The sequence below is a fragment of the Sinohyriopsis cumingii genome, chromosome 17, assembly GCF_028554795.1.
Source record: "Sinohyriopsis cumingii isolate HCF-2022 chromosome 17, ASM2855479v2, whole genome shotgun sequence".
In the NCBI taxonomy this organism is placed as follows: Eukaryota; Metazoa; Mollusca; class Bivalvia; order Unionida; family Unionidae; genus Sinohyriopsis; species Sinohyriopsis cumingii.
In genome coordinates, this window is record NC_142977.1 from 69087842 (window position 1) to 69100773 (window position 12932).

A 12932-nucleotide genomic window follows, 5' to 3' on the forward strand; every position below is an offset into this window, starting at 1 on the left:
AGAAAAGTGTCTTCCTCAGGGAAGTGTTATAGCAGCTGACCCAGCCAGGTCTGGAGAGTATTGGGACCCATACTGTTCATGTAGGGAGTTTGGCACTACTGAGTCACCACAGCTGACTGAACTGGATCTATGAAGTAAAGGGAAACCTAGCAGTGGGCTTATTTTCACATAACTGGCACTAGAGTTGAATATCACCAAAGAAACCTTAATGCAATGAAATTATCCATATTTCTCAAGCTTAGTGTTTATTATTGACTGCAAATAAGCCGTGTTTTGTAAGGCTGTTATTAAGGTTCCACTCATTGAGTCACCAGACCCTAGAGTAATCGTCTTCCTTTTTAACTTTCCATCTGTTCATCACCATTTGGTTTATCCAAGATAAATTTAATGGGAATTGCTAGATTTTATCCAGACCTATGTGTTGATATAGTCTAAAATTAATTCAGTTTCCAGCTATCTTTCTTATCATTTGCAAGGTTTATGTCCCCTGATTGCCTATACCATCAACTTTTGCTTTGATGCTTGAAATGTCCAGGTATTTTTGATGCTTGAAGTGTCCAGGTATTTTTGGACAAATTAAGTGTGCAGATCTATATTGATAAGCCCTTACATGAGCTCGTTCACCTGTGATTGACATCATTGACTGGTGTTATACCTCCTAATTGACCATCTTCCTGGCTTTGATTTCTGCAGCATAACTTTACCAATGTTTGTTGGTTTTCATCTAAATTTATTTTGTAACTTTATATTTCTGAGACCCTGAATGAATCTGGTTTCTAAATTCAGTATGCAGTTTTATATTAATGAGTGAATGAATGATTTGATTTGCAACATTCCATGACATTAAGGTTGCCTGTACTCATATTCTACATCATAACTTTACCAATGTTTGCTAAATTTCAGCCAGTATACGTTTGCAACTCTTTATTTCTGAGACTTTGAATAAACTCGGTTTCCATTGTTCATTACCATTATTTACAACAGTTATGTCCCGTGAATTGTCCTCGAGACTTGGTTTCCACAATACAACTTTTACCAATGTTTCTCAGATGTCACCATATTTAATATGACATTATGTTGATGAGACCTTGAGCAACTTCAATATTCCACAGTGTCTTTTGTACTCATTATGCCACTAATTGTCTAACACCAGTTTAATTTTGCAGTATAACTTCACCGTCTTTTATTGCATTTTGGTCAAATTTTTATTTGGGAACTATTTTTGAGAACATGAATTAGCTTCATTCCACAACAATATTGCCATAACTTGCCAATGTTTGCTAGTTATCAACTCAATCTGTGACCACTCCGGTGGCCAAGTAGTTAGAGCATCCACCTCAGATGTGGGAGGTCGCGGGTTCAAAACCTGGCAGAGTCAAACCAAAGACATAAAAATGGTACTAACAGCTGCCTCTTTTAGGACTGGTCAGCCTGTGGTCAGGATAATGTGACTGGGTGGAATCTGATACTATGTCTGCAGCATGATGTCCCAGTGCTAGACATCACTATAAACTACCACACTGCAGACATCATAGTGATGTGACTGAAAAATTGTTAAAGCTACATTAAAAATCCAAATCACACACACACACACACACTCGACCCAACCCAATATTTCAAACAATATTTACATGACTTGCCAACATTTGCTAGTGATAATAATAATAATAATAATGAGGACTTTGTATAGCGCCTAATCTTTATAAGCTCTAAGCGCTTTACAACATTAAACACCTATAACATAAAAAACATATATAATGATATGATTACCAAAAACAGACACCATGAATTTAGAAAACAGAAAGAACATGCTGAAAATATTTAAGGTAGGAAACATTATTAGGTCTTTACGTTTGTTCTAGCAGTCAAAATAAGTGAATTTTAAGAGCACTCTTGAATAGGATCACTGTCTTTGTGTCTAAATTCAGTGGACAAGTCATTCCATGTTGCTGGGCCCTGGTATGCAAAAGAACTTTGTCCGTATGACTTTGTTTTCATAGTGGGAATAATAAGTATACAATTTTCAGAAGAGGAGTGTAAGTATCTTGCTTGTGTATATCCATGGGTGAGGTCGGATAGGTATGTTGGACTGGAGTCCTTCAGTGAAACGTAGCACAGAAAACAAATTTTGTGTTTGATTCTGGATCAAATGGATAGCCAGTCTATGGTACAGAGCAGCATGGAGGTGTGTTCTGATCGTGGTACTCTAAGTTTGATCCTAGCAGCTGTGTTTTGAAGTTTTTGAAGTTTTTAGATAGATATTGAGAGGAACCAGATAGAATTAAGTTACAGTAATCCAGTCTTGAAAGTACTAATGAACAAACAAGTGTTTTAGTGGCATCAGCAGAATTTTTTGTGAATTGAGCTGATGTGTCTCAGCTCAAGATATGCAGCCTTGCATATGTTCATGACATGTTGGTGCAATGCAAGAGTGCTGTCCAGAGTATTACCTAGGTTTCATACTGATTGTGTGAATATAATGTTGGTGTTGCTGATATTTATTGTTTGAGTTAAAGGATGTGACTGAGAAAGTCTTTGTGTTGTGATCAGAATGGCCTCAACCCAGTCCAGTATTTCACTTTATATGGACAAGACCTTGAATATGAACAATTTTGAGTGTTTACAGGAATTATGCCCCCTGTTTTCCCATCCTCTTGACTTTGGTTTCTGCAGCACTTCTTTTATCTAGGATTGTTGAATTTCAAGTAGATTTGGTAGTACATCACGTCATGTCATCAAAATAGTGATGAATTATATCGCTTCATCTTAACAGCCAATCAAACTATTTTCCCAAATTTTGGGTAATCTTCATCCAGGAATTATAAGGAAAACCCAATTTTATATAACAGATCCTCATTTGGCAATGATCTCATGGACCCAGCTGTGAGGATTGATTGAACAAAATTACTTTCAATCCAAAAATAAACTGGCTTTATTTTAATAATTAAGTGCGACCCATCTTTTAAACATTGTGGAAAGAGGTGGAGTAAAGCTTTATTTATCATGCAGAAATTGTTCCCCTTCCTTGACTATAATTATCTTGTCCTCTGAAGGCAAGTTTATATCAATGGATGAGGTTTTATTTCTAGCATGTTGCGTTACCATTCAGGAGAGTTATTGTCCCTGGCTGACCATTCCATTTGGTCTCTGCAGCAAAATGTTAACAAATTGTTTCTAAGCAAGTTAGAATTTTTGCATTCCACATCATTGACCATGATTGATCATTCTTCTAATGTCAGTGTCCTGACACAAATTTTCTGTTTTATGCCCAGCAAAGCAAATAGTAGTGAGTGGGTCCCTTCCACATTAAGACTTTAACTGCCATTTGGTACAATCACCCCTCACATTGTAATATAAATGTAGTTGTCCAAAGTACTTTTGTTTGGTTTTAAACATTGTATAAAAAATTATTTTCATGTAACATTAAATAAATACAACAAAAGTCACAAATTAAGACTTTTAAAGAAAGAAAAATTATGCATAATACATTATGATCCATCATTCGGCTTGATATCCTTCTTGCATTTATTAGCTTTGTATGTTATATGAATGTAATATATACTCACATACATTTCTACATCACCTTTGTACAGGGCTACCTGATGTTGTTTGGTGTGTTTGCTGTGGGTCAGATTAGAAATCGGGAAAACATGTCCCTCAAGAATGCTGCCATTATGAGTGTTGCTGATATCTTACTTATTTTGAACTCCTTCATGGCGATGAGTGTGGACATCCATAAATACCTCACTGAGACACTCATACCGCGAGTCAAACAAGTCCCTCAAGAACTTCGTAAAATTGTAAAGACAAGGAATTTAAAGTCTTTATGATTCTTTCATATTTTAATATGAACTTTCCATATGTTTAAAAGTTCAGAAAGAAAGAATGTTGAAGGATTGAAAAGTTGTATCCAGAAGTGCTTTTCAATCTAGGATGTGGTTATGGCTTTCTATATTTTATACCAGAGGTCAAGATAGGTTAGTATGGTATGGAAGGTGACCTCGTAACCAAGAGCTGAAATGGTCAGACAGAGGCATAAATAGTCCATCCCGTGCCAATTGATAATACCATCAATAACAAACAATAACATTAATACTGATGAGATGAAGTTGGGAAATTCTTTTCTTCCTCATTCTTTTACGTCTCTTTTCATTATCTTTATTTTTATTTTTTAGTCTTTTATGATGATACTCATCTAAATTTTAAAGTGACTTTTTGGGGGCTGTTGTTATCTCTGACTTATATCATAATATTACGTTTAGTGTGACTGATATGATATATCTGATGTTATTCCAGCAGAAATGCATCTGCACACAATTTTAATTTTAAATAAATTTGTTGTATCATATTTTGTGACAAAAGAATATATATAAAAAATCTAATTATTTTTGTTCTGAGATGTAAATCACAGCAGTGCATGGTAAAATGTACTTCTCATTTTTAAACCTGAAAATAAATGCTTCTAAAGATGATCAGCAAAATATTTCTCCAGATGTCTTTATGTCACATGTTTTGTGTTTCATTCTGTTTTTTTAGATTTGATAGAGCATAGCATAGCAAGGAAACAAATGAACTTGCCTCATTATAATAATTGTATGCCTGTTGTAAGTTAGAGTGCATCATGTTTTGAATAACAGGATGATCCAGGTTGGGATTAGGTTATATTGCAGCAGGTTGGGATTAGGTTATATTGAGGCAGGTTGGATTAGGTTATATTGCGGCAGGTTGGAATTAGGTTATATTGAGGCAGGTTGGGATTAGGTTATATTGCGGCAGGTTGGGATTAGGTTATATTGAGGCAGGTTGGATTAGGTTATATTGCGGCAGGTTGGGATTACGTTATATTGCGGCAGGTTGGGATTACGTTATATTGAGGCAGGTTGGATTAGGTTATATTGCGGCAGGTTGGGATTAGGTTATATTGAGGTAGGCTGGGATTAGGTTATATTGAGGCAGGTTGGGATTAGGTTATATTGTGGACACTATAAGCAGTTTTGTGTAGGGTGAAGATTGCATTTGATATTACTCTTTGACTTTATAGCATCCTGGTTATGGTGCAGTCCTTGTCTAGATTGCAGAAGATAAAGTGCTGTGCTCAAGTAGCACTGGGTGAACTAAACTCAGTTCATGTATTTCGAAATACTAGAGACATAAATAAACCATTTCTGGTGACATTATATGCAGAAATGAAACCTGAGCACATTTTAACTCCAGTATAATGCATTGTAAGGACAGTTGCAGGATTTTTTAATGTATTTTATGTAATAAAGTGATCAATGGTGGTTCCGATTGTGAGTCTTTGATTAAAATTCAACCGACCTTTGGTGGAGGGAGGTAAAATAGAGAGCACAAACCAAAATTTATTTTGGCAGAAACACTAGTGTAAACATATTGGGTTTTTTTTGTCTTGTTTATTTGTTGTTGTGTTTTTCAAGATGTTTTAATAGAAATATGAAGGGAAGCTCTTCTCTCTCTTTGGTCAGTTTATGCTAAAATTCAGAAACATGCTAAAATTTGTCAGCTAAGAAATTAATCGAGAAGTTCAACAATGTTTTGAAAGTCAGAGTTAAAGTCAGTGCATGAGAGTAGCAATGGTCCTGAATTAGCATTGTGTGTATAAGATAGTGTATTGGGGGAGAAATCTTATCAACTAACATACGTAGACACCATTGCATCAGGGATCTCTGGACCAGAAAATTGTAGAAAGCCTGTAATAAATTATTTTTTAAAAGGTACGAAAATTGCATAATTTAATGATAACCAGGCAGTAAACTTGCAAAGAAAATTAAAATGCTTGTGGATATTATTTAAACTCTTTGATTTTGTTGTTGTTACAGGTTTTAATGCCATTTTTCAGCATGGCAGCCAGTATTAATGGTGGAACAAAACGACCTTTACGTAGTAGTACTCTTTACAAACAGAAACTGTAATGTATTTTCTCAAGAAAATATGTTATAAAAGGAGCATATCAGTATCAGTCTTATAAGCCTAATCAAATTTACCCTGACACGAGTTGATTTTTAAACATGTTGATATCAATATCCAGTCAAAGATTACAAACCTCAGGTTTGCTGTATTGTTTTTACTATGTTTTTAAATATGCAGATTCCATAGCTCATAATTTAATTACCTCTCGGTGACCAATAATCCAGTTTTATTTCCATGGCAAACATTTACAGCCAGAAGCAGCTTGCACTGAAACCTAGTACAAACGTAGTTGTCATGTAATTACTGTTTTGAGGATATCAGGGAATCTGTTTTGGTTTCCAAGCCTTGTGTAAGTATAAGTGTTAAAATATCCACAAAAATAAAGCCCCCCCCACCTCGGCCACAACACTTCTTGATATGTTATGATTGGAAAATGTTTCCTCAATGTCATTGTACTCAAAGCAGAGACAGAGATCCACACAATCATACATGTATTTGAAAAAATAGTAGAAACTTGGGGGAAAATCAGAAGAACTTTTTTTTACCATATATTAATTCCTATAAAGATGCAGGAGAGCAAACTTAACATATTATGATTGACTGACTTTAGTCTAAATGTTATACTTTTTTACCCTATCATTTAATCACTGCAGTAATCAAGTTCCAAATTGGAAGTCAAGAATTGTTAATAATCCATTTTTGTGCTCAAATTTATTAACAGTGCTGGTTACTGAATGGTTTACAATGCAGTACATTAACCTATCCTAGGGCACTTGTTCTTAAAAACTAAATTGACTAAATATTGGTGCCATAAGTATAAGTGTCTATAGAATACAACACAGACCATATAATCTAAATCCTATTGACTGATAAAGCAGGTGAAAAAGTAATTGGGCGTATTTTATCTGGATCACTTTCTGCTGGTTATTTTTGCTAATAATGAGCAAAGACAACTTAATCAATTCCCACAAATTAAGATGTTAATGTTTTGTTCGTGCTATAAATGCAAAACTTGCTTATAGCCTCTCTATGATCTACCCGAGCATAAACATGTCAAACAATGAAAATGATATGCCGTCAGGCTTATTCTTGAGAAAAAATTCCCTTGTAGGTGCCTACTGCGAATCCACCTTGTTGATTTCTGCCTAATTACATACAGTAGTACCTAAATGGAAGGAGTTTTAGGCTCAAGCCTAATACTTACTGCATGCAATTTAACCATACATAGCCTTCCTCTTACAATATTATGTTACTTTACAGTAATAAGCAAGGTTCCAATTTATACTGTACAAATTCTTCATAATCTTGTTTTTTTAAAAAGATTTTTCATTTACTTTTATGTTTGAAGATAATTTGTATTAACAACTAAGGCGTGAACAAATTGTGATTACATTTAAAAGACATTTTTAAAAAAATACAAGGTTTAAAAAATTACCATCAGCAGAATATCCAAGGGAGATAAATAATATCTGATCTAATCATTTACCTAAACCTAAGTTGCTTCCATCAACATATTGACCTTAAATGACACGTGTCTATATATATATATATATATATATATATATATATATATATATATATATATATATATATATATATAAAGAAAGATGCCTTCAACAGAGTCCACCAAGCTGTGCAGAAGAAACTGCGCTAGATGCAGGACACATGGCCTTCAGCAGAGTCCACCAAGCTGTGCAGAAGAAACTGCGCTAGATGCAGGACACATGGCTAAGCCAAAAGGCTGAAGATATCCAGTCCTTTGCCAACAGACATGACAGGAAGAATTTCTATACTGCTCGTGACCTTTATGGCCCAGTAACCTCAGGCGCAGTCCTAATCTTGAGCTCCAATGGCAGCACTCTCATAACCGAGAAGGAGAAGATATTGGATCGCTGGGCAGAACACATGGTATCCTCAAAAGACCATCTTTTATCAATGATGAAACAATAAACTGTCTACCCCTGGTGGAGATCAACAATAGATTGGCTGACCCTCCAACAGTGCTGGAAACTCTAAAGACTATTGAGCTTCTGTCTAGTGGGAAAGCTCCAGGAGCAGACTCCATCCTAACAGATCTACAAGTCTGGTGGGCCTAAGCTAGTGGGAAGACTAACAGAGATGTCGTGTGGGATGTGGAAGATGAAACACATTTCCCAGGAATTCAAAGATGCATCCATCATCCACATTTACAAACACAAAGGTAATCGCCAATCCTGCGACAATCATAGAGAAATCTCTCTACTCTGTATCGCTGGCAAGGTCATTGCCAGGCTATAGCTGAACAGACTCACTGAACACCTTGATCATGGCCTACTGCCGGAAAGTCAGTGTGACTTCAGAAAGGAGAGGCCACCATCAAACATGATCTTTGCTGCCAGGAAAATGCAAGAAAAGTGTCTTCAACAAAATGTCCAACTATACACCACCTTCGTGAACCTGACTAGGGCATTCAACACTGTCAGCTTGGAAGGCCTTTGGAAGATCATGGCCAAAATTTGGACGTCCAGAATTCTTCAGTGAAATGGTGAGGCGGTTTCATGATGGCATGCTTGCACGAGTCCAGGACCAGGGTAATTATTCCAAACCCTTTGCAGTTATGAATGGTGTGAAACAACAATGCATCTTAGCTTCCACTCTCTTCAGCCTCATGTTCTCCACAATGTTGATGGATGCTTTCAAGGACAGCGATGTTGGAGTAGGTCTCCGATACCATCTGGAGGAGGCTTCAAGCCAAAACCAAAGTCCAAGTTGAGAACGTTTGCAACCTGCTGTTTACAGAGGACTGTGCCCTCAACTCCAGCACAGAGGCAGGCATGCAACAGAGCATGTACATTTCTTCCACAGCATGCTCCAACATCGGACTTACCATCTCTACCAGCAAGACCAAGGTTCTGCATCATCCAGCTCCGGGAGATTACCTGGAACCATCCAACACTGTCAATGGCCAAAAGCTCAAAAATGAAGACAGGTTCACATACCTCAGCAGCACCCTCTTACAAGCAGTCCACATAGACAATGAGGTCAACACCAGGATTGTCAAAGCCAGCATAGCACTTGGAAGACTCCGCTCAAATGTCTGGGATAGGAAAGGCATCAAGCTTGCCACCAAATTCTAAGTCTATGCAGCAGGTGTTCTCCCTACACTCCTCTATGCTTGCGAGACATGGACTCTGTATAGCCGCCATGTTAAAAAACTGAACCACTTCCATGTGAGCTCCCTGAGAAAACTACCGAAAATCATATGGCAGGACAAGGTACCAAACACAGGTGCTCACTAAGGCCAGCATGACAAGCATCCACAACATGCTGTGCATGGCACAACTCCGATGGGTCCATGTTGTCCGCAAGCCAGTAGAACGCCTACCAAAGAAGGTCTTATTTGGAGAGCTACACCAAGGCAAGAGATCTCATGGTGGTCAAAAAGAAGAGGGAAAAGGACACCTTCAAGGCTTGGCTGAAGAACTTGGGCATTCATCCCGACAGATGGGAGAGTGTCGCTGCTAACCAATCTGCTTGGCGCAGTCAAGTCAATGATGGTACGGCAGCCGTTGAGCAGAAAAGACTGGTGGATGCAGCTGAAAAACGTGATCTGCAAAAATCCAGGAACAGCAGTTATACAACTCCCAGTCAGCAACCTGTACATCCATGTCCCCACTGCAACAGACTTTTTCGGGCTCGGATCAAACTGATAAGCCATCTGCAGACCCACCCCCAGTGAAGCGATGACATTAAATGGTCCTCATCGATGCCTATCATATATATATATATATATATATATATATATATATATATATATATATATATATATATATGCACAAGTTTGTCCATAGTGATGAGGACCACTTATATATTCACTTATTATACCATCAGTAATGCAAACTATATATTTCATAGCCAGCAATATGCCAAAAACATCATGGAATGATCTTGCAATGTAAAGTGCTAACTTCTCCATGTATGTTGCTTGAATCTTATAAACTGTTTTCTCATTTATCTCCATAATCCAAAATCATCATCTAAGCTTTTTATTATTCGTTTTAAGAGTTTCAAAATAGGTGTGTGTTTTTGTTTATGTACATTTGACAACAATTAACAGCAGGTCAGCATAATACAGGTGCCAATGTAGTCCAATTTTAAAAAGAATCCCTTGATGGGACAAAAATAATTTCCTGAAATTGAAAAAAAAAAGACTATTGCTTCCTTTTAACTGCTGAGGGTTTAAACCATCATCAATATTCTTTAGTGATTTGATTTTCCAATTAACTGCTGTGGTTCAAATGTTTGACTTGGCACTATTTTTAATTTGGACAAACCAACATTACAACTTATATAGTAAAAACTCCACGTCATAGTGATTATCCATTCAAGAGGGAGTGGCTGAGTGGTCTAAAGCACTCTCCGTTACGGATCACTGACATCTCACCGGTCTGGGTAGGTTCTCGTCTTGGATTCAGCCAATGTGGTTATGTGAGAAAGCTTGGCACCAACTAGGCAATATACAGATTTTATTGGCTAAAGAGCCATGTTGATACAGCAATCCATTCGGAAAGCCGAGGTATGAACATTTTCCAGATAGTAACAACAAATAAACAGGCAGCCATATTCAGCACCATTCAAAGTGAACATGGCAAGTCTTTTTGTGAAAATATATCACTATTACCTATCATCATGTCTAGTTTGTAAAAAGATTTTAATGATGGGGGCCATGTTGTATGTCAAATATGCAGCAATTTTATCAAGGACTAGCTTAACATTATACGTTTTTTTTTTGTTTAGTTCACACGCTATGTTGATATGACCATCTGAATAGGACTAATGAGATTTTCAAGATGGCCGTATTTGGATACCAGATCATCCTATTGATCTGAGACCCAAGAAACGTGGTCTTTTAGTGAACACTCATCCATTCATGAGTTGCAGCAAAAACAATTATTTCAACACTTGCTGTGGCAACCATTTTGGTTGACAAATTGGTACATATTTTTAGGAACTATTTGTTGAAAACCATTTGCTGATACATCCTTCCATACCCTAGCAGTAGTGATAAAATTTTCAAAAACTAAATATCAAGAATTTAGTGCCAACCCAATCATATTGCTATCCAGTAAGGTATAGTAGCTCAAAAGTTTGTAAGTATGCTTGGACTGTATCTCCAATACAGTTTCACAAACTGCAGTTCCAACTATGCAGCTCAAGTTCTATTTGTGGTCTCTTAATTTACTGTAATCATTGAAAAAATTAAATTTCACGTGGGCCATGCCGACAGCAATAATCTTTTCCACCAGGAGACATACATAGCTGCCAACCTTCCAGGCTCACAATTAGTGAAGCTAGGGATAAAAAATCGTGAATTTGGACAAGAATTCGTGAAAAATACCATGACAATAACTCCATCCACTCTGACCGTCAATACTACACTATATCAAGTTCGCAATATAAAACTAAAACACTACATATGTGCTGAAATATTTATTTATCAAGACATGATACTGTGGCAAACTTGAACTTCCTCAACTGCTTGATCGTAAATTTGTTTTCTAAACAGTTAAGACTTTTTGCCGGCTGGTTGATCTTGGCGACTAAAATTACTGACAAATTTTTTGCAGCTAAGGAGGCCATAAAGTCTTATTTTTCCTCACTAGAGAAAATACACTTTCACTTGCACTGTTGCTGTGAGGAATGCACAGGAGCTGCAGCTCTTCTGGTCCTTCCACATGAAAATTTGGAATCGATTTTCGAGTCCGGCAACATTTGTCAGAACAAATGTTCAGCATGGTCTTCAGCTGATAAAGGTAGATTGTGTTCGACAAGAAAACTCACAAATAATGCTTCAGTGTTGGTAGCCTGCATTTCTTCTGCCAATTGTTTAAAATATTCCGGAGCTGAAATCTGCGAATTCTTAATTTTCCCAACTTCTACGTGTTTTTTGCAACCGACGTGCTTCCTCACATCGTCTCTGCGATGTCACTTAGTGCAAAAAGCATGATGAATATCAATGTTTAATGACAGAATGCAAGGCCAATTTTTTTATATATTCCAAATTAAACTTCACTTTTTGAGTAATACACTAATTTTTTCTTAGTGGTGAAGACATTTTCAAAATCGTACATGCGATGCTGAACCGTAACTCAAATCAGTGTTGGTGCCGCAAGCGCGGAGCAAAATTCCAGTTAGGCCCCAGTTTCTCTCAAAAGCATTTGTAAAACTACTCTTATACATATAGATTAAAATAGGCTAAAACGCTTGCTACCAGGCCAATTGTACTAATCATCTGTAGATCTACTAATATCGTGACGAGCAGTACCAGACCGTTTCGGAAACTGCGACTATCACGACTAGCGCTTAAAGGGAAATCGGTCATTTTATTAAAGATTTTAAATAATTGAGGATTGGAGAATTCGTGAATTTTTGGCTTGCGGCATGAATCCGTGAATCGCTGAAAAAGTCATGAAATTCACACCAAATTCGTGAGGGTTGGCAGCTATGGACATACCTAAAACCAAACATGTCCACTAAGTTATCTGAATATTCCTTGTTTCTTCTGCATTATAAAAATTTTATTTCCCCTTTCATCCTGAAAATGTATCGCTTGTTGGATGCAGTTTATAGTGTCTAAGGTACTGATGTAAACTTAAGTCTGGTTCCCTGACCAATTCCACCGATACTAACATCAACTCCAGATTTGAAATGAAAATGGACAAGTATTGGGATTTTAACACAATTATATTTCTGTAGAAAAACTGAAATTTTTTTAAGGGTGGGTAGGTGGTGGTCCTTCTCAAATGGAGTCTTAATGATCTGGGGTCCAGGGACCAAAAATGCATTTTACACTCATAAGAAACTGCTCCTGGTGCAACTTATGATCATAAAATAAACCAAAATAATCATTTGAAAAACTAATAATTTCACAGTATTTACTGTCACATGAATCTGTTTTCCAATACCATTAATACCAACGTTATTTCATGTTCATCTCAGTGATCACATCGAATTAGGTCACACGA

The 12932-nt window shown here is 36.8% G+C and overlaps 1 protein-coding gene across 2 annotated transcripts in view; it reads left to right on the forward strand.

Moving 5' to 3' along the window:
• Nucleotides 1-5282, forward strand: part of LOC149779181 (uncharacterized) — a 43886-nt gene extending 38604 nt beyond the window's left edge. The window contains exon 5 of one of the 2 annotated variants that reach the window (XM_089939749.1): nt 3594-5282. In XM_089939749.1, coding sequence (XP_089795875.1) covers nt 3594-3830 — 237 coding nt within the window. In that variant the 3' untranslated portion in view covers nt 3831-5282. The remainder of the gene's footprint in view (nt 1-3593) is intronic. The other variant, XM_089939748.1, reaches the window with a different exon arrangement.
• Nucleotides 5283-12932: the final 7650 nt, after the last annotated feature.